The 23,930-nt window shown below is 50.9% G+C and overlaps 7 protein-coding genes across 7 annotated transcripts; 3 read left to right on the forward strand and 4 right to left on the reverse strand.

Annotated features, from left to right (window-relative positions):
- Positions 1 to 163: 163 nt before the first annotated feature.
- On the reverse strand, positions 164 to 1,638 carry PVX_095410 (hypothetical protein, conserved; the record flags this gene model as incomplete). The annotated part of the gene is made up of 1 exon (XM_001614498.1): positions 164 to 1,638. The coding sequence occupies exon 1, from the start codon at positions 1,526 to 1,528 to the stop codon at positions 164 to 166; it is 1,365 nt and encodes a 454-aa protein (XP_001614548.1). The 5' UTR covers positions 1,529 to 1,638.
- Positions 1,639 to 3,501: 1,863 nt separating this feature from the next.
- Positions 3,502 to 5,535, forward strand: PVX_095415 (hypothetical protein, conserved; the record flags this gene model as incomplete). The annotated part of the gene is made up of 1 exon (XM_001614499.1): positions 3,502 to 5,535. One exon carries the CDS (start codon positions 3,502 to 3,504, stop codon positions 5,533 to 5,535), a length of 2,034 nt encoding a protein of 677 aa, XP_001614549.1.
- Positions 5,536 to 5,817: 282 nt separating this feature from the next.
- On the reverse strand, positions 5,818 to 8,802 carry PVX_095420 (inorganic pyrophosphatase, putative). Its single transcript, XM_001614500.1, has 4 exons — positions 8,428 to 8,802; positions 6,707 to 7,378; positions 6,505 to 6,567; positions 5,818 to 6,392 (listed from the first exon to the last, which is right to left on the reverse strand). The coding sequence occupies exons 2-4, from the start codon at positions 7,340 to 7,342 to the stop codon at positions 5,970 to 5,972; spliced, it is 1,122 nt and encodes a 373-aa protein (XP_001614550.1). The 5' UTR covers positions 7,343 to 7,378; positions 8,428 to 8,802; the 3' UTR covers positions 5,818 to 5,969.
- Positions 8,803 to 11,217: 2,415 nt separating this feature from the next.
- PVX_095425 (hypothetical protein, conserved) lies at positions 11,218 to 17,314 on the forward strand (the record flags this gene model as incomplete). Its single annotated transcript, XM_001614501.1, has 2 exons — positions 11,218 to 14,455; positions 14,622 to 17,314. The coding sequence occupies 2 exons, from the start codon at positions 11,218 to 11,220 to the stop codon at positions 17,312 to 17,314; spliced, it is 5,931 nt and encodes a 1,976-aa protein (XP_001614551.1).
- Positions 17,315 to 17,395: 81 nt separating this feature from the next.
- Positions 17,396 to 17,938, reverse strand: PVX_095430 (hypothetical protein, conserved; the record flags this gene model as incomplete). The annotated part of the gene is made up of 1 exon (XM_001614502.1): positions 17,396 to 17,938. One exon carries the CDS (start codon positions 17,936 to 17,938, stop codon positions 17,396 to 17,398), a length of 543 nt encoding a protein of 180 aa, XP_001614552.1.
- A 2,022-nt stretch (positions 17,939 to 19,960) lies between these two features.
- PVX_095435 (hypothetical protein, conserved) lies at positions 19,961 to 20,917 on the forward strand (the record flags this gene model as incomplete). Its single annotated transcript, XM_001614503.1, has 1 exon — positions 19,961 to 20,917. One exon carries the CDS (start codon positions 19,961 to 19,963, stop codon positions 20,915 to 20,917), a length of 957 nt encoding a protein of 318 aa, XP_001614553.1.
- Positions 20,918 to 21,191: 274 nt separating this feature from the next.
- On the reverse strand, positions 21,192 to 22,253 carry PVX_095440 (hypothetical protein, conserved; the record flags this gene model as incomplete). Its single annotated transcript, XM_001614504.1, has 2 exons — positions 21,192 to 21,710; positions 21,921 to 22,253. The coding sequence occupies 2 exons, from the start codon at positions 22,251 to 22,253 to the stop codon at positions 21,192 to 21,194; spliced, it is 852 nt and encodes a 283-aa protein (XP_001614554.1).
- Between the last annotated feature and the right edge of the window lie 1,677 nt (positions 22,254 to 23,930).

A 23,930-nucleotide genomic window follows, 5' to 3' on the forward strand; every position in this document is an offset into this window, starting at 1 on the left:
GCATAGACGGAAAGGCGGAAAGGCGGAAAGACGCAAAGACGCAAAGACGCATACATGCATATACGGCTAGCCGCCTATCCGAAAGACGCATACATGCATGTACGGTTAGCCGCCTATCCGAAAGACGCATACATGCATACATGCATATACGGTTAGCCGCCTATCAGCCAATCCGCCCGGCCGCCTGACCGCGCACCTGGGCCGCGAGCAACGCGTGCGAGCTGCGCGTGCGCGCGGTCAAGTCGTCGATGAGGGCGAAGTTGCGCCGGTAGTTATTCAGCGTCTCCTGAATGAGCTTCACGATGGAGTCTATTTCTCGCGCCTCCCGGTCCGCCTGCCTCTTCAGCTCATCCATCTGTCCATACAGTTGGCTGGCCTTCTCCTCCACAACGGCGACGTTCTTCTCCTCTGCCTGCACTTTTGCATTCCACTTGTCCTTCTGTTGAGCAAAGTACTGCTCCGTTTCGAGGAGGATCTTTTCCTGCTGCTTCCTCTTCATGGTGAGATGCTCCTTTTCTGATTTCAAATTCTTTAAATGTTTTTCCAGCCCCTTTAGCTCTTCCTTCTTTCCTATGTGCAGTTTAATAGTCTCATTAAAATGACCAGTGAGGATGGTCACGAGGTCTACTAGTTTCTTCAAACACAAATCGGAGATATTTATTTTATTTTTAATTTCTTCATTTTTTTTTTTATCCTTTTCAAAGTAGGATACATGTTCCAGTAGGAGATTCTTCAACTCTTGATTGTATTCTTGTAGTTTTTCCGGTGAAGGGACAATTTGGTCTTCCAAATCTTCTTTCTTTTGCCTGAATCGCGAAAACTGGAAGATAATTTCATTCGTCTCATTCACAATTTTGTCCTTTGCTGCCCTCAACGAAATGATAGTGCTCTGCTGTGCGTTTAGCATATTTTGGTTTTCTATAATTTCTTCTTCATAATCCCTTTTTTTATTTTTTTCACTCAAAACGCTGTTTTTTACTTGCTCGTAGTTTTCCTGGAGAGACTGCAGTTCGTTTTTCACCGCTTTCAACTCAGCGCCCAATGCTGAGTCTTCACTTTTCCCCTCCTCGATCCTCCTTATCTTCATATCATTGTCTACGTAAATTTGTTCCTTATACTTGGTGAAGTGCACAAATGCGCTTATTAGTCTGGCCATGTGGCTGCTCACTGGCTTGAAAAGATAACTCAGGGTGTTTTCTACGCACAGGATTTTATTCACTTGTTCGCAGTGCCGTATAAACCGCAGATTTCCGATGGCTTGCAGGTGGTTCTTCCCTTCGTTGGGCAAAATCTGTATACCATCGATGGACGGCATGGAGCTTTTCAAGTCCCCCGTGAACTCCTCAATCCGTATGTTGTTAATGTCCTTGTTAAGGATGTGCTTTATGCACATGCTGTAGACCCCCTGCATGTCCTCCGTCGTGGGGTTCTTCAGCGTCCCCTGCGTTATCTCCACGCCGTACTTGCTCATCTCCCCCCGCATCTCCTCAAAGCTGAGTCGCGGCACCACCTCGCCCCCGCCGCTCATCGTGATCAGCGGCGGGGGCGGTCGGCGGTTAGAGCGGTAGGAGATCAGCTGGCGGGGTGACTATATCATTTGGTTAACTCGTTCGTCAGTCACTCGTCAGTCACTCGTTAATCGCTCGCTAACTGCTTCGTCGCACTGTTTTATTTTTTTTTTTTTCGCGAGTTGTGTCTACTTCAGTCCCCTGGCCACTCCGGAACGGGCGCGACAAGAAGATGTTTTCCCGTTTGGGCGATTTTCCGCTTGGGCGATTTTTTTTCCCGCAATTTTGCTTTAAAAAGGGCAAACGCGCAGCGAGGGAGAGGCGCCGGGAAGTGAGCGCTTTGGCAAAGTTAACACATCGGCGAAGCGAACGGTTTGGCAAAGTAAACGCGCGGGGGGGAAATACTGGCGTGTAATTTTTTTTTAAGTCACTCCGCCGGGGCATGCCAGCGGTGCTGCCAAAAAGGGGAAGCGCGTTTCATACCGTTGGGGGGAAATAGCCCAGTTTGTAATTTTTTATCTTTTCTTTTTTTTTTTTTTTTTTTTTTTTTCCAAACACACACGCACGCCGCTTAACATGCCTGCGTCGGGAAGGATGTCCCATCAGATGGCGCCGACTCGGTGAAGCCGCGGGCCATCCGCAGGGGACAGCCCAACATGCAACAAAACGGGATGGTCGCACCCGTTCACCATTTGTGTGACCCCCGAAGCGGTCGAAGCGGTGGGTGTTTGTGAAACTGTGCTGCCCTGTCTGTAGGTGATACCTCCAGTGGCACTGTAAGGTGGGTCCTCTCTCCCCTTCCGGTAGGCACACTTCGCGTGGGGATACACACTCACCTGGTTTTCACGTCCATAACGGTACTGCCTCAACAATGTCAATATTACTGCCATGATGGCGAGATAGCTTCGCATCGCCGGTTAGCTCTCCCCACTGCGTGTCATGCCACCCTGAGGAAATAAACCTGTGGGCGCCTTTCCCGGAAAGGAGCCCCCTCAAGTGGGTGTACCTCTCACCTCTTCCTTTGATCACGTCCAAATTGGGGATGGCGCAGTGGAGGTCACCTCCCCCTATGTATGCACACCGCTGTGCAGCGCCCCCTGTTCGGCTCCCGCTTGGGGCGTGGCGAAGTGCCGAAGCAGGGCATCCTCAAAAAAAAGAAAAAAAAAAAAAGGATAAAAGGGGAACCCCTGTGGAAGCGATGACACATTGTAGGATAGCCCAATCGTAGAAGCGGGTAAAAAAAAAAGAAAAAAAAAAAACTGCCACACAACGCGGTAAAAGGAACCCTCTCCCCTACAGGAGTGCCCCTTCTGGCGAATGATTGGGGACGCCCTCGCCAAGGATGAACAGGCTATGCCTACTCGTGGCGATCTGCTTGGCGCTTTCGCATTCTAGCAAAAGTGTTACGGACCACCACACGGCAGGCATAAGGCTCACTCTCCAGAGGAGATGCAACGTGTGCGTAAAAACCAGGCGGGGGAAAAGTCACCAAGGAGGCGCCTCCCCCCCGTGGAATAGCCCAAACTGCAAACAAATTCGCTTTGTGAAGCGACCCGCCAAGCGGTGCAGGTACCTCTTCTGCAAACCTTCCCATCCACACGGAAGGAAGAAGGCTGTACCAGAGGGAGGAAAACAACCCGGAGATGCCCACCAGGGGGGAAATAAAGCGGCCTACTTCTCCACAGAGCAGTCTGGGGGTAGGCGCTACTACAAGGGTGGTTACCATGCAGGCAAGACTTGGTCCATTTTTGCTTTACACGAGGGGGGTGCGGGGGGTAGGGGTGGCATGAGGAGGCAGCGAATTGGGGGTTCCGAGCGGGATGATTGTGTAGCTTCCAAGCTTGGCGCGGACAACCTGAGTGAAGAAGACGAACCGGTGAGGGGGGAGAGTCAGGTGGAGGAGGCGAACAGGCGGGGTGTCGCACCACAGCAGAGTGAACCACACCGCGAGGGGGGGACGCCCCACCAGGGGGAGGAAAACCTGAGCGAGGCAATGCAACGGGCGGAGAGGTACATCAAGGGGAAGGAGGATGACGTGCTGGAGAGGAGGGAACAGCAGAAGAAGAAAAAGGTGGCCGAGAAGTTAAAGGGGCAGGAGGACGCCTTCACGGATAAGTTCCTGAACCTTGGCATGTATGACGTGTTGAAGCACGTGTACGAGGGGGGTCTGTACGCGGACTCGAGGAGCTTGGTGGAGGCCGTCTGTCGTTGGATGCGCAGGGCCTACACGGGGGGGGCGGAGAGGTCAGCGGAGAGGGAAGCGGAGAAGAGTTCACCCGGTGTGGACAACTCACCCCCTGTGGGCAGCTCACCCCCTGTGGGCACTTCACCCCGCGTGGACTACCTCGTGGAGAAGGACCTCGCGGACAGCTACAGCCCAGACGGGGGGGAAAAAGTCGCCCACCACTTCCACTTGGACCCCCCAGGGGAGAAAAAGGGAAGTGCGCAGATGGAGCCTCTAAAACTGTACAACAAAAAAAATTTGAAAAAATATTTTTTCTCTCTGAATGGAGGCAACATTCTGAAGCAGCTGGTGAGTGAAGGGGAGGATGAAGTTCTGGACCCTACGGAGGGGGGCGGGTCTCCCCAAAAAGGGGACCTCTCAAAAGGGGACCTCGCAAAAAGGCAATTAAACGAACGAGTAAAAACGGTCTTATCATCCAACAGCATCCTCAGCTGCGATTACGAAACCTACGTCGATGGGGAGAGGTACATGCAGTCCAACGTCACCGTAGAATTTAACCTATATGATACGTTCAGCGACCGAGTGGTCTTAAATAACCAAAATACCAACTCGACCATGCTGGAGTTCCCCCTGATGTACAGCCACCAGATTGTGCAGAAATGCATTCTGACGATGAAAAAGCTAGAGAAGGCAATTTTTTACATTAACAATAGCTTTTTGTTTGGTCTTTTTTCCCCTCGAGAGGAGGAACCCATGAGTGAGGAGGACAGACGTGTGTACGATGTGATTACTAACGAAAGTTGGGTGAAGATGGAAATCTACCTCTGCAACATTTACAGGATGGATGAGAAGTGGCTGGGCATCACTCCGGAGACGTTCGCCGACGAGGCCAGCGCGAGCAGCTTTCTGCAGGCCTACTCGGGGGGGGGCAACTTGGTTTGCCAGCCGGGGGGGGGAGCGGTAGGAGGGTCGCCCTCCACATCGGATGAGAAGCGGCCTGGCACAGCGGATGAAGAACAACCTTCCACACTGAACGGGGAGAAGCCTGCCGCATTAGGTGAAGACCCCCCTGCCACGCCCAACGAAGATGCCGCCGCCGCTAACGCGACCGCGACCGCTGCTACCGCCGCTACCACCGAGCGCCGGGCGGAAATAGCGCGACGGCGGGAGGAATACGAGTCGAAGAAGGACATCGCCGCAAAGAGCCAGTTGCTGATGGAGAAGCTGGAAAACGAAATGAAGTACAACCCTAACCACTACATGTGGAGGGACCTGTACCCCCAGCTGGACGAGCGAGGGAGGGAGCGAACAGAAAAATACTTCAAAAACTTCCAAAAGGAAATGAGCGAAAATAAATGTAGCCGCGGGTACACAGATAACATCAAAAAGAAGCAGCAGTTAAAAGGCTACGACATCGGGGAGAAGATAGAGGGAAGGGCAAAGCATTACGTTTGGCAGGAGACGATTCACTCCTTCGTTTTGTATTTCCCATTACGTCCATATGTTAACAAAGGGGATATCACCATCGACATTGATAGCTCTTTTTTTTTCCTTTCAATACGAGGGCATACCATTGTGAAGGATTTTTTCATCAAACCGGTTAATGCTGCCGACTCAATTTGGTCCCTCACCGATCGGGAGGACGACGTGGTAGGTGGCAGAGTCTCCACGCACAAGAGACGCGAAGAAACAACCCCAGACGAATTCCCCCTGCTGGAAATCTCCCACGCGGAGGACTCGGAGGTCCACAAGATGATGAAGCGGAGGTACTGCCTCGTCTATAACATTTACAAGGACAATAACCACAGGTACATGTGGGGCTCCATATTTAAGGCGTCCTGACCAGCTAGCACAGGGGTGAGAGGAGCGGTAGTGGGAGGGTTGGCTGCGAACAAATGAAAGAAGCCATACGTATGTGAGTTGCTCCCACACCACTTGGGGACCTAGGATTGCACACCACAGCCAGGAATACCTTCGGTATTGCAGTTTTTTTTTTTTTTTTTTTTTTTTTTTTTTTTGATAGACTCATTTTGCAGGGCAAATGTGGAGGCGAACCCTTCACAGAAGTTGGGTTCTTTCAAATGTACACGCGCAGTGGCAGTTGTAGCTGCAGCCGCAGCCGAGGCCGCAACCGCGGGGGGGTATGGGGGAGAGTCAAATTGGAACTCCAATCGAACGTGTGCTGCGGCGAATCGGGGGGAGCTGACAGACGATGCCAGCTGCGCATGTTACCGCCTGAGCGCCGCTCCGCCACCCAGCAGAGACACACACACCACTCAGTGGATCCAAATGTGCTCGTTCGGCCTGTACGTCGGGTCGGCCATGTGGTACGAAATGCTAATGTCCTGCAGAAGGCTGTTGTAGAGAGAATCCTCCTGCGACTTCTTCGGAAGGGTGCTCAAGCTGAGGTCGCTACTGCCTGAATGCTGCTTCGTGCTAAGTCCACAGGTGCTTTGGCTCGTCTGGTCATATTCAAACTTCTTCACATCCCGCAGGAACTCACAGTAGTATTCTTGCGTCTTCTTAATCAACCCCTCGCTCTCCTCCTTAGTATGCAACTTCTTCGAGATTATATTTAACTTTTTCGATTCGGCCATTTTGTACGAGCGGAACCACTCCAGGAGCAGGTTCAGCGTGTGGGGGTAGTACTTCTCCACGTCTTCCAGGGAGTTCACGTCGTCGAAGTGTTTGTCGTGCTTCTGCAGGGGGGAGGGGGGAAGGAGCAGTGCAGTGAGGGGGCAGCATCATACTAGGGCAACGTCTTAGCGAGGACGCAGCAGAGTATAGCGCGCCGCATCTCCCTGCACGAACATTGATGGCGATGATCTTCCAGTCCAGCTGTCCCTCGTCGATGAGGGTGAACGCCCCGAGGACCTGTCAAAAGGGGGAGCGGCGGGCATGTGAAGAGGCAAATGGGTCGATATGTACAAACGCACATGCAGGTGGTCCACACATGCGGATGATGCACACGCGCACCCCGCATGTACGCTCCGAGGCCTCGCGCGGGGCCCACCTTGACTGGGACGATCTGCCCCATTTTGAGGCTGTTCTGGCCCACGTCCACCACGTCCAGGGGGTCGTCGTCCCCCGTGAAGAACAAGTCCTGGTTGTCCCCCGTCTGGCAGCTGTAAATGTGCTTGGGGTACTCGTACGTGCGCGGCAAGGCGCCATAGTTCCAATAAATGGAATTATGGTAATAGCGCAGCTTGCCCTTCTTCGTGTCCTGCTTAATAACATTAAAACTTTCGGTCAACTGGATTTCCAGCTTTATATAATTGTACTTTGTAATTTCGACCACCATATTGTACGTGCCGTCTTCATTCACCAAATCGATGTCATGCCATGGGGATATCTGCACAAATTTGTCATCCACTTTTTGAAAATACGAAATGTAAAAATTGTCCTCATTTAGCTTATTGCAATATTTTAACATATACGTCTTCTTATTAACCGTGAAGATGTTTGTTACGTAATCGAAAAGACTCAAATTTGAAAATATATTTGATATGATGTTGTTATTGTGGAAGTTTAAGTTTACTTGTAGCTCTTTGTTTGTCTCTACGTGGTACTCGTTCTTCACTTCCTCCTCCTCCCCCTCCTTCTTCTTTGGTATTTCACCATTACTTGGCTTGATCACTGCGCTGCTCATTTTTCTTTTGCTTAGGTTTGGAACACGTGTGTGTTTCTGCGAGGGGGGGGTTCGCGATCAGTGTAGGGAGGTGTAGACGACGGACGGGTGTCAATGTGGGGATCTTATTTGTTTTCCCTTTTCGGGAGTGCAGGCAAATGGGCATATTTTTTTTTTTTTTTTTTTTTTTTATGAACTGTTCAGGTGAAAAGACGTAAACAAAGGGGCTGTTTGCACTGTAGCTAGCTATTTTGTGTTTTTTTTTTTTTTTTTTTTATAATTGCCCATAAAATGTATATTCACAAAGTGCTCGTCGCGCGAAAAGAAGGCATATACTGGCATACCCCTCGGAGGAACGTCCGGGCATGGATCGACATGTAAGGGTGCTCCCACGCGCCGCCAAACTTACACTATGTTGTGTAGATGGTAGAACGAGGCCTCCCCACCCCTGTGTGTGCACGTGTAGCAGTCACGGTAGGGGGAAGCAAATGGAGTTGCAGGAAGCATAAAATGGAAAAACAAACGCATTCACATAAACGTACGGTTCATATGTACATACGCGTGTGTGCATCGCGAATTGGTAAGCACAAATGTGTGTGTTTGGGTGGGGGGTTAATCGCCCGGGCTCAGCGTGGCGCTCGAGGAAAGAACTCACTAGCAGAGTTACTCTCTCGTAGGCAAGGAGTAGCCCCGTAGGGTAAACACACGTGAACACATACATACACGGCATATGCTCACAGAGAGATTCCCCCAAAGGTGCCACTCTTCGTGTTGCTACGCGCGAGAAAGCTTTGCAACGAATGAGTTACAAAACAAAGTACGGGGGGGGGGAATATAAAAAAAAAAAAAAAAAAAAAATGTGGCAAGAAAAGCAAAGCACAGGTGTGCAAGTATCCTATTCACACTTCAAGGAACAAATGATAGGAAGAGGGAACACTTGTATGTACACCTCCCAGGGGGTATGTTCACACGTGCTAGCCCCTGCACGTGGCTACTACGCAGGCATGCATACGAAATGGATTGAGCACACATTCGCACAGCAGAGTACTAATGATTAGCAGTAACGCGCTTTTCGCAAGTCGTCAAAATGGTTGCCCCCTCCTTACTCGCCTCGTGTCGGTCAAGGCTCCTTTCCTCTCCCTTTTTTCTCGCTTTCTTTTCGCTTTCCTTTTCACTTGCTTAAGCTGCGCCAAACATATGCTGGCACAACATCCCGCGGGGGTAACCGCACGTTCGTCGCGCAAAAGGGGATAAACAAACGACTCAACAGTGGTTGAGCAGTTGCTTCAGTCGTCGCTTAAGTCGTCGCTTTAGCAGATCGTTCAGCCGTCGGTTCAGCAGCTTGCTCGACAAACTCTCTGTGCCAAGTCGGCCAACTCGAGCAACTCCGCCAACGCCAGCTGGGCCAAACGCTTTTTCAACTCTGTGCATCCTACTTCGTGAGCCCCGTGCGTCATGCTGATTGCGAGCTTATTCTCTCCAAAAGGGGAAAAAGAAAAGAAAAAAAAAATACATTCAAGCATACATTCGTGCATACATACATTCATACATACGTACATACATACGTACGTGCGTACCTGCGTGCATGCATATAACCCTTTGGGGGCGCTCCTTCCAGTTGCACATGGGCGCGCAGGCACAATTGTGTGGAGCGGTGTGCGCACAGGTTCGCTCGCGCTCACGCATGTTTATGTGAACGAACATGTCGACTCGAAATGGCAGTCGAGCCTGGCCGGCTGCCCGCGACTTGTAAAACGAGGGTGGAGAAGCGAACAAATATGAAAAGAAAAATGAAAAGAAATGTAAAAAAAACGAGAAATAAATATATTAAAAAAAATATGTGAAAAAAGAAGGGGCATTCGATTGGAGCCGCCACCAGCGTTTCCTCTTCACCTTGTGGTCTAACTCTTCACCATCGCGGCGACCACCTCCCGTTACCGTTCGTGTCGCGCGCTTTAATCGCACACCCGAGGCTTACATTTGCATGTGCCTTTTTTTTTTTCGTAACTTTGGGGGGACACACGGGAAGGTTATACGAGTCAGGGAAGCGGCAAATGGAGGAGCGGCAAATGCTGCGCAGCGACAAGTGCCGCGTAACGACAAGCGGGAGACGCTCACCCGGGAATTTTCCCCCTCGCTGCAAAACGAACAGCACACCAGTGGAGGGGCTGAAGAGGTGCGTGCAATGTGCGCGTGAAAATGAAGAAAAAAAAAAAAAAAAAAAAAAAAATGAAAATCCCGTTGCTTCCACTTACCGGGCAAGGTGCACAAATGTATATTTTTCACACGATACGTTTTGTATATTCTTTAAAATAAAGAGGGGGGGAAAAAAAAAAAAAAGAAAATGCAAAGTTGGGCAGACGAATTAGCCACGTGTGCCGTTTTACTTCTCGCCCTGACAGCCCATCCCCATACGAGCCACCGTTCCAGCTTCTCTGGTGCTCACCTTTTGTAGGCTTACCTGCATTTGTATCCTGAGGAGGAAGCAGCGCAGCTTCAGGGTCATTATCACTTGGTTGCCTTTAAGCAGTTCGGTCGCGCCTTCAGGGGGGGGTGAAGAATCGAGGAGTTGGTTAAAGACGCACATGTGGGTATGCATACATATGAAGCTACATCCGCATGTACATCTGCAAGTACATCCGCGCGGGTACTCCCCGGTGGCGCTTCGCCAGACGGCTTCGAACGGTGAAGTGCAGACCGTCGCTCTGCACAGTTGCGCGTAACATTGGGGGAATTTCATTATCACCCTGGAGGAGAGCTGGAGTAGAGCCGGGGAAGTGTGCCTCTCCGTCTTACCCCTAGCTATGCAAAATATGAGGTGCAGGAGAAGCACCACTTTCATCCTACGTGGGTTAATGAGAAGGCGCGCAGAACATCGGCAGCACCTGCGTGGCCGATCGCAAAGGAGGGCTGCATTCAAATGAGAGGCCGTAAGTTCTGGCCGTCACGTATGCATATACACACATAAGGGGTAACGCACAGGTGACGCCGCGGAATGACGCACCTGCACCTGTGTGTAACAAATGCTACGCAGAAGCTTGCACATCGGAAGAAGGCCTCGTCATTCGGACACGCTACACGTCTCCCAACGTGAATGGCAGGGGATTCCCTCTCCTCATGTTGTGTCGGCTTACCGTTCGCGCGAAGGTAACACTCTTGGTGGGGAAAAAAAAAAAAAAAAAAAAATCGTCACAAGTGAACGTAAGAGAAGCATCCATATGGGGATAAGCCTTTACATGTGAACGTATGAAATATAAAAAAAAAAAAAAAATAAAATGATGCGACCTTGGCGAAAAGATCGAAGGCATGACATACGTATCGTTCCATTTGTGCTATTCCATTTGATACGTTTTTTACTCCTCCGTTTGTTATCCCCTTTTTCTCTTTTTTTTTTTTTTTTTTCTTCCCCGTTTGGCTTGCTACTTTTTTTTATGCCATCCCCGCCACCCAGGTTGAATTAACCTTTCGTGCAAATTTTCCCAAATGGAGAAGCATCGAAGCATCATCTGCAGTAGCGTTGGTCCATATCTATACACACTTGCATGCGCGAACGTACCTTCAGCACATAGGGTCGTTTTTGACCAGTCAGCGTGTGCTTCTTCCTATGGGGCGGGAAAAACGGACCTTCCCCTCCTTTGTATTTGAAAACCGCGGGGGTGCACACTTGGAGGGGTAGCTGGGCGGAACCACCATTTTTTTGCTTATTTATTAACTTCTTTATTTTTTATTTATTTTTTTATTTTTTTGGTTTACCCTTCGTTTGAGCGGCCAAACGTTTGCGCATTCCGCGAACACCCCTTCTGTGTGTGTTTTTCCTTGCCTTTTTTCCCCTTGGGCGTATGCCAGGGAGGGGCGAAACACCTGTCCGCGCGCGAGCAGCCCCCCGAGTGCCAACCATGAAAGTGATGCGGCCAAGCAGTCTACACCATGGGGGACCCCAAAGGGACTCCTCCAACCTGTCGCTAGTGACACTAATCGACGAGTGGAGCTGCATCGAAGCCAAGTCCTATCCCGTAAAGGATGCAAACGTATTAAGACGAATTCGTTTCGAAATTAAAAAATTCATTTACGCAAATGTTCTGCACAAGACGAGAGAGAACTTCCTCCTGTTCCAGACGTTTTACAGCTACAGGTACGATTACGGGGTGGCGTATGTGGGCAACCAGCACGCCTTCGAGAGGTGCGCGGGCGGCGGGGACTGGTACGGTGTGCTGAGGCGGCACTATAAGAAGGGGGGGGGAGTAGAGGAAGCAGCGGAGGGAGAAGCGGAGGAGGATGCGGAGGAACCGTCTGGGGAAGCATCTGGGGAAGCATCCCATGTGACATCCCTTTTTTGCAATGGCCGTACCGCTAACGACGGGTTGGCTAACCGCTCATCCTATGCTCACTCCAGCGATCTCTCCATGACGGGGGACGCCTTCCACCTGGGGGGGACACACGGGAGGGACAAACTCTCCCCACAGCTATACACATGCATGATCTCCTGCTGTCTGGTCCTCCTAGAAAGGAGGTGCTATCTGGAGTTCATCTGTCTGTACCTCTACGTGAAGGCCTATTTCTCTTTGGACAGCTTGCCTGTGGGAAAGGGGGCCATCTTGAAGCTTACAAGCCACGAGAGCTTCCTAAACGTTCTGCTGCTGCTATCAGATTTGACCTCGCCGAGGAGCTCCAACGGGGGGGGTAGCCACTTCAAAAGGGGGAGACAGCCCACTGGAGACCCATCCTTTCACCTCACACAGGGGGAGAAAAAAGACATGTACAGTCTAAAAAAATTTGAGGAGGACCTCCTAATAAGAAATGTCTCGAAATTTTCCTACAATGTCCTTTTCCTCCTGAACGTGAAGATAAACTTTCACCAATTGAATTACAATTTGGATGCAGATGTGTATGACCCTCTGTGTCGTTTTGTAACGTCGTTTGGGGATGCATTCACGAGCAGGTTCGTCGCGAGGTTGAACGAGCTGGATGGGTTGACACTTAAGTGTGGGCGTCACATTTGGGGGGGCAGCTACAGTGAAGGGGCCGACGGTGTGGGGAGTGTCATCCCCATAGGTAGAGGCCATAGCGGAGGATCACCCACCTGGGGCGCGGCCGGTCTAGCCAGCGGGAACTACCCTACGCTGCTCCACCCAAACGGGGGTGACATATCGACGCATCAGAGCGGAGGCATCTTCACTCATTTCACCAATCGGAAGGAAACATCTGGGGGGACATCCCCGCTGCATAGTTTATGCGTCCCCCAGCTGAGCGCCAAGGAGGCCTGCTACTACAACATCAGCCTCTTCGACGGTGGGGATGTAAGCGGTGGAGAGGTGGTTAGCGGCGGGGAGATGACTAGCAATGGAGTGATAACCTGCAATGCTCGCTTTATGAACAGTCGGGGAGAGATTTCCCCTGCGGCGCTGCCCCCGGGGGGGTCGCACCCGCAGAGTGCTCTCACCCTGAGGGAAGCAGACATCTACCAGGAGGAAGAGCCCTGCAACAGCGAAAGGGAAGCCATCACCATGTGCACATACGTAATAGGGAACAACGCGAAGAAGACCACAAACGAGGAGGAGAAGTACCTCTTAACCGACTTGAAAGAGAGAAGTTGGAGGGGAATAAGAAGCAGTTCCAACGGAAGAACCACAGCTGCAGAGCTACCCTACCTGTGGCACAAGTCGTATGCTAACGATACATGCTCTCTCAAAGAAATAGAGCAAAAAAAAAAAAAAAAAAAAAAATATAAAACCCACTTTCTAAGCATCATTAACAGCATCTACGTTACTCTCCACAAGAATATCATTTGCAGCTTGAACAGTAGGATAGAGGAGTATCGTTTTTTTTCTTTAAAACGTTTTTTTCATTTTATAAGTAAAAATGAGTCTTGGGGAGGGGAGAAGGGAGAGCTGTTGACCACATGCAAGCATGAAATTGTGGCGTGTCTTCTGGGGCATGAGAGCCCATCGTTCTTCAGTCGACACACCATTGGCGGTAGAGCTCGAAGGGGGAAGCCAAAATGGAAAGACGCCCCTCAGGTGAAGAGGAACCACTTAAATAGATTCAGAAGGGGGAACATTTACATTAGTAAAAACTACCTATGTGTCAACCGAGGTGTTGCCTTTTGGCTGGACAAGAAAAAGGAGGAAACCTTTCGCCTTCGCTTTGAGCCCTTCCGAAACCTGTTTTCGTCTCCCTTTTACCAGAGGTACTTCCACCTCTTCCTGTTCTTCGCCCGGGTGGGCACGCTGGTGCGCTACGTGCAGGCCTTCGTGCGCGTCTTCACGGGGGTGCTCGATGGGGGTAGCGGTGATAGCGGTGGTGATAGCGGTAGCGGTGGTAGCAGCCGAGGGGGCCGCCACGAAGAAGATACAATCCCCGTGGGGGACGTATTCAGCACGTTCGTCAACGCGGTGGCGAAGTACCTGCACGTGTATGCAGAACAAATAAGGAGAGCCATCCTCCACGGAAATGCCAACACCCCCCTAGACATATACGGCAATGTTAAGAGGCACACGGAGTGCATCGAGCTTCTGGCCTTCCTCTGCTCCAGCTACACCCACGAAAAGGAGGAAGTCTTTCGCAAAAGGTACTTCGTTTTTTATAACCCCCCCCCAGATGGGACAATCAGTTCGAGTCTGAAGCAAGTGGCCGAATATAACGCCCTCCTCAACGCTGTGTATGGCCTATCGCACAGCCCCCGTGGGGGGGGAACAGACGTCCACGGTGATGGTAAAGTGCATGGTGAGGGTGAGGGTGAGGATCGATTGCTACATGGCAACCGTGTGAAGCGATCGCTGCGTGGCGACCGTGCCGACCTGTTCGTCTTCCCCCGGGGGAGCGAGCTGCTGAGTTACGTCTACAGGTACTACTACCTCTTCCTTAGCAGCCGGAGGAAGCACCTGGCGAAAATGTGCAGATTCCTTTTCCTGCGCGTAGTGAAGCCCCTCCTTCACTTCCTCTACGCCTATGTGTTCCTGGGGGTAAACAGGGACGTCCACTACGAATACATAATTAGCAAGCGGGCGGCACGGACGTTCTTCTTCGCCCTCCACAAGGGGGTTAGGTACTACGAGCGGGGGTGCCTCCGCGCCGACTCGCTCCTTTCGCTCCCCGTTTTTTTAAAGTACGCCATAGGGGTGGTTCACAGAGCAGGTATGGCAGCCACCACGCGGTTGGCAGGCATCGCTCCGTTGGCGGGTGCATCTCGCCACCTCCACGGAGTGCCGCCACAATTCGATGGGGCGTTGCTACAATTGGATGGGGCACCGCTACACCGTTGCACGTTTACACCGCCGCTCTACCACCCCCCTCTCTCCAGGCGAACTCTCCCGAATTTTAAGATCACTCAGCGAAGAAGACTTCCAGCTAGCCATTCCCAAAGTCTCAAGTGGAAAAAGCCGGGTAGCCAAAAAAAAAAAAAAAAAAAAAAAAATTACCCAAATGGACAAAGAAGTGTGTGAAAGTGGAAACCAAGTGGGAAGCGAGAAAGAAGCAGACCTCCCACACCTGCTGTGCTCCTCTTCAACCGCCACGATAGAACATTTTTTTCATTTGCAAACAAACCCAAGTTATAAGAAGAGGAGGAGGCCAAGTGAACGGTTCGAAAATGTCTTCATCGAGCTTTGGAATGATGAGGAGAGAGCCAATCTTGTTTTCTCTAGAACGAGGAGGAACATAAGGAAGCGGCTGCAGCGGTACGTGCGCTCCTTTCGAAGTGCCCTCAGTCGGTCCGCTGCTCCCACGAGGAGTGGAAGTACCAATCGTGATGACATCACCTTGAGGAGGGGCGACGTACACGTGGAAGGAGCGAGCAGGGGGGGTGCCCTCCACACGTGCAGACTGACCAAGTCCGTCAAATTGAGGGTCATCGCCAAGCGGGGGGGGAAAAGCGGTAGCAAACAGCGCGGCAGTAGGCAACGTGGTAGTAGGCAAAGCGGTAGTAGGCAGCGCGGTAGCATACAGCTCAGTAGCATGCAGCTCAGTGGCATACAGCTCAGTGGCATACAGCTCAGTGGCATACAGCTCAGTGGCATACAGCTTAGTAGCAGACACCGCTATAGGAGAGACGCAACTGCGAAGGGAAGGGCAGACGACTCGTCAGACCGGATCAGCGACGAGAGTTCGTTCCCTCCCTCCGATGATACCACGGCGTCGTCACACGGCGGAGGAGGGGCGTGGAGGGAGGTGCCTTCAAAGTGGCACCACGTTCGCTGCGCCGTTGGGAATGGACGATCAGGTGGAGGCGGCGGGGAGATAGGCATCTCGTGCAGTCAGAGCGGCCCCTTCACCCCGCTCAGCCTGGCCGCAAATACCCTTCTGGACGAGGGTGCCCCCCCCGAGGAGCGAAGAGCCCTGGCGACGTTCCGCATAGACTACGAGGACGACGGGGGGAAGCCCTCCAGTTCGGTGCCCCTGGGGAGGCGACCCAACTGCAGGCATGCCCCAGCGGGGGATGCCGCAGATTTCACGCAATTGGTACATCACAGAGAGAACGAACGTGGAAGCTACCCCGGAGGTGGGGACCACCCATGTGACTTGCTTCAAAACCATGGCATGGAGAGTGGCCTCGCCCCCCCTAAGGGAGCTTCTCAAAAAATGGAAATTAAAAGCATCAGCTATTTCCTCTACCGAAATGTGTACGTTCCAATTGAGGAGCACTACGACAATGTAAATCGGATCCTGGTGGGGTCCTTTTTATTAAGTCACAACTTGCTTGCGTTCGTTTGCCTACTGAAGAGCACCATGTTCTTGGAAACAGAGGAGAAGCACCGGGTGTTTTCATCCCTCTTGAGGAGCAAGAAGGGGGGGAGAGGTGCCTCCTCCTTAAGTAGCCACCCTTTGGAGGATTCCCCCTATGAAAGGCATGCCAGCATAAACGCCTACACCTCAGAGATAGCGCAGTTAAGGACTAGGCAGAGCAAACTGCTGCACCATCGAGTGGACAGCCACTGTCACACCGACTCAAATATAGCCACCCAGTTCGCTCACATCCAAGTGCACATAGAGGTTCCTCATTCGTTAGGAATTTTTTTTGATGAGCAGGTTGTAAGTTGCTACGTTAGTGTGTATAAGCTAACAGCGCTGCTTTATTTTACTCGCCAAAGCTTGAATGGTATTTTTGAGAAGTTCCGGCGGCTGTCTAAGCCGCTGGTTTATCGGTACAGCGAGGGCAGTGTAGGGGGGGAGGAAGAGGAGAGGAGGAAGAAGAAGAAGGGGGGGACCACCACGCACTTCCGCGCGAGCGACTTTAAGTACATGCACGTGATTAACAGCATCGCGCGGGGGAACGCCTCCAGCGAGGGGGAGAAGCCAAGTGGGGAGGAGCCACCCCCCCGGAACTGCCACCTCTCGAGGAACACCTGCAACGCGCGCCTGACGGGGGAACGCTTCTTCAGCATCGGACTGGACGAGCAGTTCATCCGCCACCCAAGCATTTGCAAATTTGTGAGTCATGCCAAAATCCTGAGTGACGTACTTAAGGACCTAAACCAAATAAGAACCGAAATGGACTTCCTTCTGGGCAACATTCACGATTACATAATCCACACGAACATCCTTCGAAGTTACTTTTTCTTTTTTAATAATGTGTTGAAGATCGGGAGGTTTTCCGCTTTGATAGAGTTCCACAGAAGCTTGGCTGAGCACCTGCACCATTTCGCCTTTCTCTCTCCTCAGTTTCTCTCTCTCAACAGAGTCATTACTAATCTGGTGAACCTTGTGCATGTGTTCAGGCGCATCATGGACTGCTTCTCATGGGTAGATGCAGATGTAGATGCTCAAGAACCCGTAAACTTTTCGCAGAGCTTCCAAGAGCACACCAAGCAGCTAGAACGCACCATCATTCTGTTGACGTCTGCCCATGTGCAGGAGTTTATCGGGGCCTTCTACGCCAGCAGGAACGAGCTGGTTGTGCACGTGCGGGCGTTTCGGGGCGGCCCCCTGGGCAGCATCTACGACCGGTTTTTCTTCAACGGGTTCTACGCGCGCGTGCTCGGGGAGGACGCGGTTTGAAGCGGTTACGCGGTTGGGAGCGGTTAGCGGTGATTAGTAGCGACTGCTGCCGATTCGCGGCTCACTCCCGCTATTCGCCGCTCACTCCCGCTTGTGGTAGAGCACGGGCACCGCCCGGAGCGTCGGGTTGTCGTCCACGTCATATTTGGCCAGGAACTGGGGGCGCAGCGGCGGCCTCCTAAACTGCGTCCGCTTGCTGGGGGGGAAGCTCACTACGTGTTTCATCCGAAGATAAACGAGGCTCCTGTTCTCCTCAAACGATTTTACATGCTCAGTCCTGTACCTATACAGGTCCTCCTCCCTCAGCTCATCTAACTCTTCTGGAAGTACATTCACGATGAGGACGTTCTGCAAACAGTGGAATGTGTATTTTACTCTCCCATTCGTCAGGGCTACCAAACTTGTGTTTTTCGTAACCTTAACATGTTCCCCCGGGTAGTATTTAAAATTTCTTCTTCTTGTTTTCTTTTCAAAATTGAAGGCAATTATTTTTCTTTGCTTCACGAGGAGTTGCCCTGTCTTTACATATTCTGCACTTAGCCGTTTGATTCCTATTTTTGCCTTTTGCCCTTGTCCATTTGGAGAGCTCCTGCTCTTCCTCCTATAGGAACTCGTCTTCACCATTTTAAATCGTTTGAACATGCACAGCGGTTTGCTAATGTCTGTGTGGTGTTCCCCTCCCCTGTGGGGGTCACAGCGAATGATGTTGGGGACCACCCCGAGGGGGGCAAACAGGTAGGGGTGCGCATACCTACATTTGGTGCTGCTCGTGCATAGTGGTTTTTTTTGCAAAGCGGGGAGCATTCCCCTTGGTTGGCCTTCTCTTGGGGGGGGACCCACTAAACCCACTCGGGAGATTTTCCCCCCCTGGGAGGTTGTCATCCCCCTGGGGAATCCCCCATTTGGGGCGCGGGAAGTGAAGAACCCATTCTTCCAGCAGGGGGGGGGTAAAAAATGGGCCCTGCGTAGGGGAATCATCTTATGGGTATGCCTTTTCTGGGGGGTGGGCCTCCTGGGGTTCTTTCGCTTCGCTTTACCCTCACGCAGCATCCCCATGCGGAGCGAAGCCGAGTTGGAAAAGGAACACACTGGAAGGGGCGGGATAACCCAGCGCAAAACCGGGCGAAGAACCCGCCGCAAACCAGCGAGCTGTCAAGCTGTAGCGATACTTCCCTCCAGCAAATGGGTCAAATGAATGGATCCTTCCCCCCTCCCCTTCTTTGCAGAGAAGCCTCTCCATGTAGGGGGCAAAGCGTACGTTTGCCACGGGGGGGGAGTTGCAGCGTTTTGCAGCGTTTTGCAGCGTTTTGCAGCGTTTTGCAGCGTTTTGCAGCGTTTTGCATCGTTTTGCAACGTTTGGGGATTCCCCTCCACACACACCCGAAGTGCCCTCCCTCGTAACTGCCCGAGTGTACCTCTCTGTGTAGACGACTCTGCTCTGCGTGGGGAATCTTCCACTTTGGCGTTTTTCAACCCTGCGGCGTTTGGGCATTGAGCACTTGCCCATTAAAAAATTTTATTTCGTTGGGATTCCTTTCCGCAGATTCCCCACCCATATGAAGTGCATGCGCGAATGCGCGATTGCTTGCTTGCACGATTGCGTTTGTGCATACGTGTGGGCGACGCGCATGGGAAGGACGCCCCCTTTAGGGGACCATCCCACCTTGGGGTTAACACGCCTGTTCGGCTCCCGGGCCACTTTTCACCCCCCTCCCCCTTCTGCGGTTTTCCCCTGGCCGTCAATCCGCCATGAGGCATTAATTCGAAGCGGTCTTCCCGCCCCACTCATTCCCCCGTTGTGATTTTCAGGCCGCATATCGCGCGTGTGCTTTTCACATTACTCGCGTTGCTTACTCTGATCAGTTGGTTTATCTGCCAATCTGCTAGTTTTGCGGCTATTTTTTTGGCTAATTTTGCGCCTATTTTTTTGACTTTTTTTTGGTTAATTTTTTAAAGCAGCGCGCTCTACACCCATCTGCGTTTCCGTCCCCTTTTTCCACTCGTTCAGGAGGGAGTTTCTACCCCCCCAAGGGAAATTTGCACGACAGAATTGGGTCAGCCGGCCACTCGGGTTAGCCGGGTCAGCCAGGTTAGCCGGGTCAGCCGAGTTCCCCAAGGGCTGGTTCCCACAACACCCCTCGCTGCTGCGCGTTGGCCCCGCGTGCGTTGGTTCTTGTTCGTTCTACCTGACCACCACCACCACTACCCAGGGTGGCCCAGGTGTGCAGATAATTTACCCACGTTTTGTAATCATTTTTTTGCGTTTTTTTTTTTTTTTAAATGCTTTTTGGGATTAACAATTTTAGTTTTTTTGCTTATTTGGGAGGCTGTTTAGCAGCCCCTTCGTTCTTCACGCGTTCGCCTTACCCCTGTATAGTTTCTGCTTCTTCTGCTATATTTCTGCTATTTTGTTGCTATTCTGTTGCTATTCTGTTGCTATTTTGTTGCTCCTTTTTCTGCTCCTTTTTCTGCTCCTTTTCTGCTCTTTTTCTGCTCTTTTTCTGCTCTTTTTCTGCTCCTTTTTCTGTTGCTTTTTTTTTTTTTTTTTTTCTGCGCGCTTTGCCCACTTCCACACATTTCCCCTTCCCAGGCGCAGGTGTGCACGCGCCCCCCGTCCACCAGTAGTCGCCCGCAACCGAATCCCTAATGCACGACTATTTTTTGAGGACCAAATTTAATCTTCTGAACAGCGGACTTTTCAACAGCCTCTACAGAAATGGTTCCAAGTATAGAAGTGATGAAGGGGGAAAGAACCCGGACGTGGGGAGACCTCCAAATTCGTTTAGCCCCGACACACACCTTCCCGACAGGGGGAACAAAGAGCTGAATGAGCAGCTGATTTACTCGTACTACAACAACTTTGCGAATGAGAGGGGCGCGCGCGCGCAGCCAGATCGCAGTGGGCAACAGGAACGAAGCGGCAAACACCCCCCCAGCGGAAGTGACCTCTTCGGAAGTGACCGCTCCAGAAGTGATCGCTCCAGAAGTGATCGCGGCAAGGGAGAGCATTCCGACCTGAGCGCGCTGTACGACGGGGCGGGCGGGAACTTCTCCAAAGGCAACTTCAACATGCACCTGGAGGGGCGCGGGAAGGCCTTCCTGGACTACCGGCCGTACGGCCACAAGGAAGAAGAAATGCTGTGTGTGGAAAACACCAAACAAGTGATCAAGGAGGAAGCCTTTTTTTACGAAGAATTCAAAAAACTAAAAAACGATGTCATGGCACTACAAATTATGAACGTCAATCTGCAAAAACAAGTGCTAGCGAACCACAGCATGATAGGCCCGTCCAAGGTGGTTCCGCAGCACATAATAATTAACAACAAAACGGAAGTGGCCTCCAATGCTATCAGCCAAATTCAGGACAACAAGAAAAAGGGCAACGGGTTTCTACACGAGCTGCTGAAGAAGCTGCTGAGCAGTAGGGTGACGCAAATGTTTTTCGTTTCGTCTTTTTTCATTTCCATATATTTGTTTAACAAGCACTGGCAGCGCGCCCTGAAGGTGTCGCAGCTGGAGAGGCGCATCAACTCCAATTTCATCCTCAGGAGCGTGCGTATGTTTGAGGAGACCCTGGGCATGCGCAAGTTCAGCTACGCGTAGTGCGCGGTTGGGGGGTGGTCACGAAAGTGGTTGCAGAAGTGGCTTCCGCGTGACCACTCCCCACACATGCGTGTAAAAATCGCCCCGTTTGAGCTTCCCACTTTGCCCGAAACTTCTCAATTGCGACGATATCGTGTCAAGCTAGCCAAAAAAAATAGTGAACAAAAAAAAAAAAAAAAAAAAAAAAAACTTTTTTGCCTGAACATTCAGGTGAATCACATATAGCTGTAAAAAAAAAAAGGCGTGTGTGCAAAAAGGAGGTAGCATGGCCACCTCACTTTTGATGATACAAGCACCGGCCATAGGAAAAAGAACGTGTGTATATATTAAATAGATTGTCAAAGAAGAGAGTGATTTGTTCCGTAGACATGCCTGTGAGGTAAGTTTTAAGAAACTCTCTAACTATTTCTGCTTCTGAGTAATAGTCGTTAAAATTTTTGTGCGTTTTAATAAATTCCATGTATAATGACGTGCGAGGGACATACGCTTGAAAGGGGGTAATAAATGATTTGTAAAATTCCACGAAGCATTTTGAGATATCATCAAAATCGCGGAATGTAATGTTTGGGTTTTTTAACACCTGTAAAATTAATTTAAAGTCCTCCACATATAGGGATAAATAATTTTCCCTCAGCTCGATTTCCGTTGAGGTGCTGCAGGACTTTATTATTTGTTTGAAAGTAACGTTCGTTTCGTATAGGTATGAAAAGTGCTCATCGAGCGACGTGCAGAATTCGTTGTAGCTTAGGACTTCCTGGAGGATGCTCACTAGGGCGCCCATCGCGTGTTGGATCTGCGGGGGGGCAGCGGTGAGGAAGAGATGAGATGGGCAGCGGTGAGGAAGAGATGAGATGGGCAGCGGTGAGGAAGAGATGAGATGGGTAGCGATGGGTGGTGATAGGTACCGATGGGCAGTGATGCGTAGCGATTGGCAATAATAGGTACCGATGGGGGAGGTCGCCAGGGGAGCCGCCTCTCCCACGCAGGCACTGTGCGCACTTACCGAATCCGAGACACACCTAATGATGACATTCCTAATGTTGGTGATGTTATTTAACTTCTGAAGTTTCAGTTTTTTAAGCATCTCATGGTGAGCGTAACCCAGTTGTTTCTGTGATAGTTTCTTCGGATCTGCTTCGTCCAGAGAATGGGGGGTATTAACTTCCAGGGCGTTTAAGGAGGCCTCCAAAAAGCTGTAGGCATCCTTTATCCTTGACAGGTGGAGCTCTTTTTCTTCTTGTGCGTCATTTTCCACTTCGATCGAGGCCCCCCTGGTTCGCAGCAGCAGTGCCAGCGCTGCGAGAAGGAGGAGGTTGGCGGCTCTCCACTTTGCCATTTTGTAGTGAGTGGGAAGGAGGAGAAGCATAAGAAGGATGAGAAGCATGGGGAGCGTGGGAAGCCTACGCGCAGACACATGCACATGCACACATGCATTCAGATGCACACGTTTGACGAGTGGACAACTGGAGTGGTGGCAAAAAAAAAAAAAAAAAAAGAACCAAGCAGAACAGAACAAAACAGAACAGATATGATCTCATATGATAAAACCGTAGCTCTTTACAGAAACGGGAAAAAAAAAAATTAAAGTTGCATAGACGTGCCGATGGAGTCTACATGACGTGGTTGTCACTCATTCCTGGCACTTCGGGTCGACGCACTTTGCAACGTGTGGCTTCCCTGCGTTGGGTCTACACAGCCTCCCCCTTTGTGGAGATCTTCTTTCGCGAGTCATTTGGGGTGCTGGAGGTCGGGCACGTAAACGCATACGTGTGCACATAATAATGTGACTATATACCCAAGCGCAAAAGTGCCAAGTGGGGGGGGGACGAAAAAAAAAAAAAAAAAAAAAACAAACAAACAAACAGTAATGAGTGGATGTATGGATGGATGGATGAACGGCGTTGCCGCGAAAGTGGCTAGCCAGTCTTACCAACAAGCGTTTTTAACAAACTTTTTTTACGAACGTTTTTTATGAAGCGTTTTTGACGAACTTTTTTTATGAAGCCCTTTTAACAAACTCGCTTAACAAACTGGCTTAGCATCTTTCGTCCCTCAACAAATTAGACGCATCTGCACGGAGGGGAAATTCTGTGGGAGGAGGTGCCATTCCCATTTGGAGGAAAAAAAAAAAAAAAAAAAAAAAAGAACAAGACAAGTCGAACGACGAGGGAACGAAAAAATAGCAAAAGGTGATGTGCTCGCTTTCGCATCTTGTGCAAAGCAGAAGGGTCATTTTGATCTGTTGTCTGGTGAACTCTTTTTTATTTTTTTTTTCCCCTTCGCATGCATGCACTGGAAGAGGGTGCACACCTGTGTGTTTTTTTGCCTGCTCGTGAGCATATGCACTGGGTGGCACGCTGCTGTTGCGTTGTGTTGTGCTGCACGTGAACATTACGCATACGTAACTATATATGAGGGTATAATCGCTTCTATATTTCGGATGGAAACCACTCGCAGGACAACCGCTCTCAGGAGGGACATCCTTCGTTGGGGGTGTGTTAAGTCCACTTTGTGCCAAGTGACGACTCCCTTTTACCCCCCCCCCCCCTCCACAACGGTGGAAGAAGCGAACCCGACTAAACCCTTCGCTCTGCCACCGCAAAGGGGAAGTCGCCTCTACGGGCGTTCAGTCCGACGGGAGCGCACACCATAGATGCGTGGGGCAAACCATCTATATGTGCGAAAGTTCAGCTATAACGCCACCTTCGCATACCCCCCCGAGGGGGCACTCAACGTGCGGGGTGGCCCAACCCTGCAACCACTTCTAAGCAAAAGAAAAAAAAACAGGCCGTGTCCCCATTTTGGCGTGGTCCTCCAAATGAGACGCGCCGTGAGCCGTGATGGTATGATCGAACTCGTTTTTGCGGAGCGTAGGTACATATAGCATAACATAAAATTGCAACATTATACAGAACACGTGGCGCTAAAGGGGCATGCAAAATGACATGCATGCATTTTTTTTTTCCCCCCTCGTGGTCGTCTCCCTCACTGGTCATTTGAAACGTGCTTTACA

Source organism: Plasmodium vivax, chromosome 8 (assembly GCF_000002415.2).
Source record: "Plasmodium vivax chromosome 8, whole genome shotgun sequence".
Taxonomy (NCBI): Eukaryota; Apicomplexa; class Aconoidasida; order Haemosporida; family Plasmodiidae; genus Plasmodium; species Plasmodium vivax.

What these genes read in the sequence shown, in the direction of transcription:
- PVX_095420 (XM_001614500.1), bottom strand. Translation starts at nt 7,342, where the DNA reads ATGAGCAGCGCAGTGATCAAGCCAAGTAATGGTGAAATACCAAAGAAG. An exon ending in GGCAGATCGTCCCAGTCAAG is followed by an intron (nt 6,568 to 6,706) that starts GTGGGCCCCGCG and finishes CCCTTTTGACAG; the next exon opens with GTCCTCGGGGCGTTCACCCT. An exon ending in GGAAGATCATCGCCATCAAT is followed by an intron (nt 6,393 to 6,504) that starts GTTCGTGCAGGG and finishes TCCCCCCTGCAG; the next exon opens with AAGCACGACAAACACTTCGA.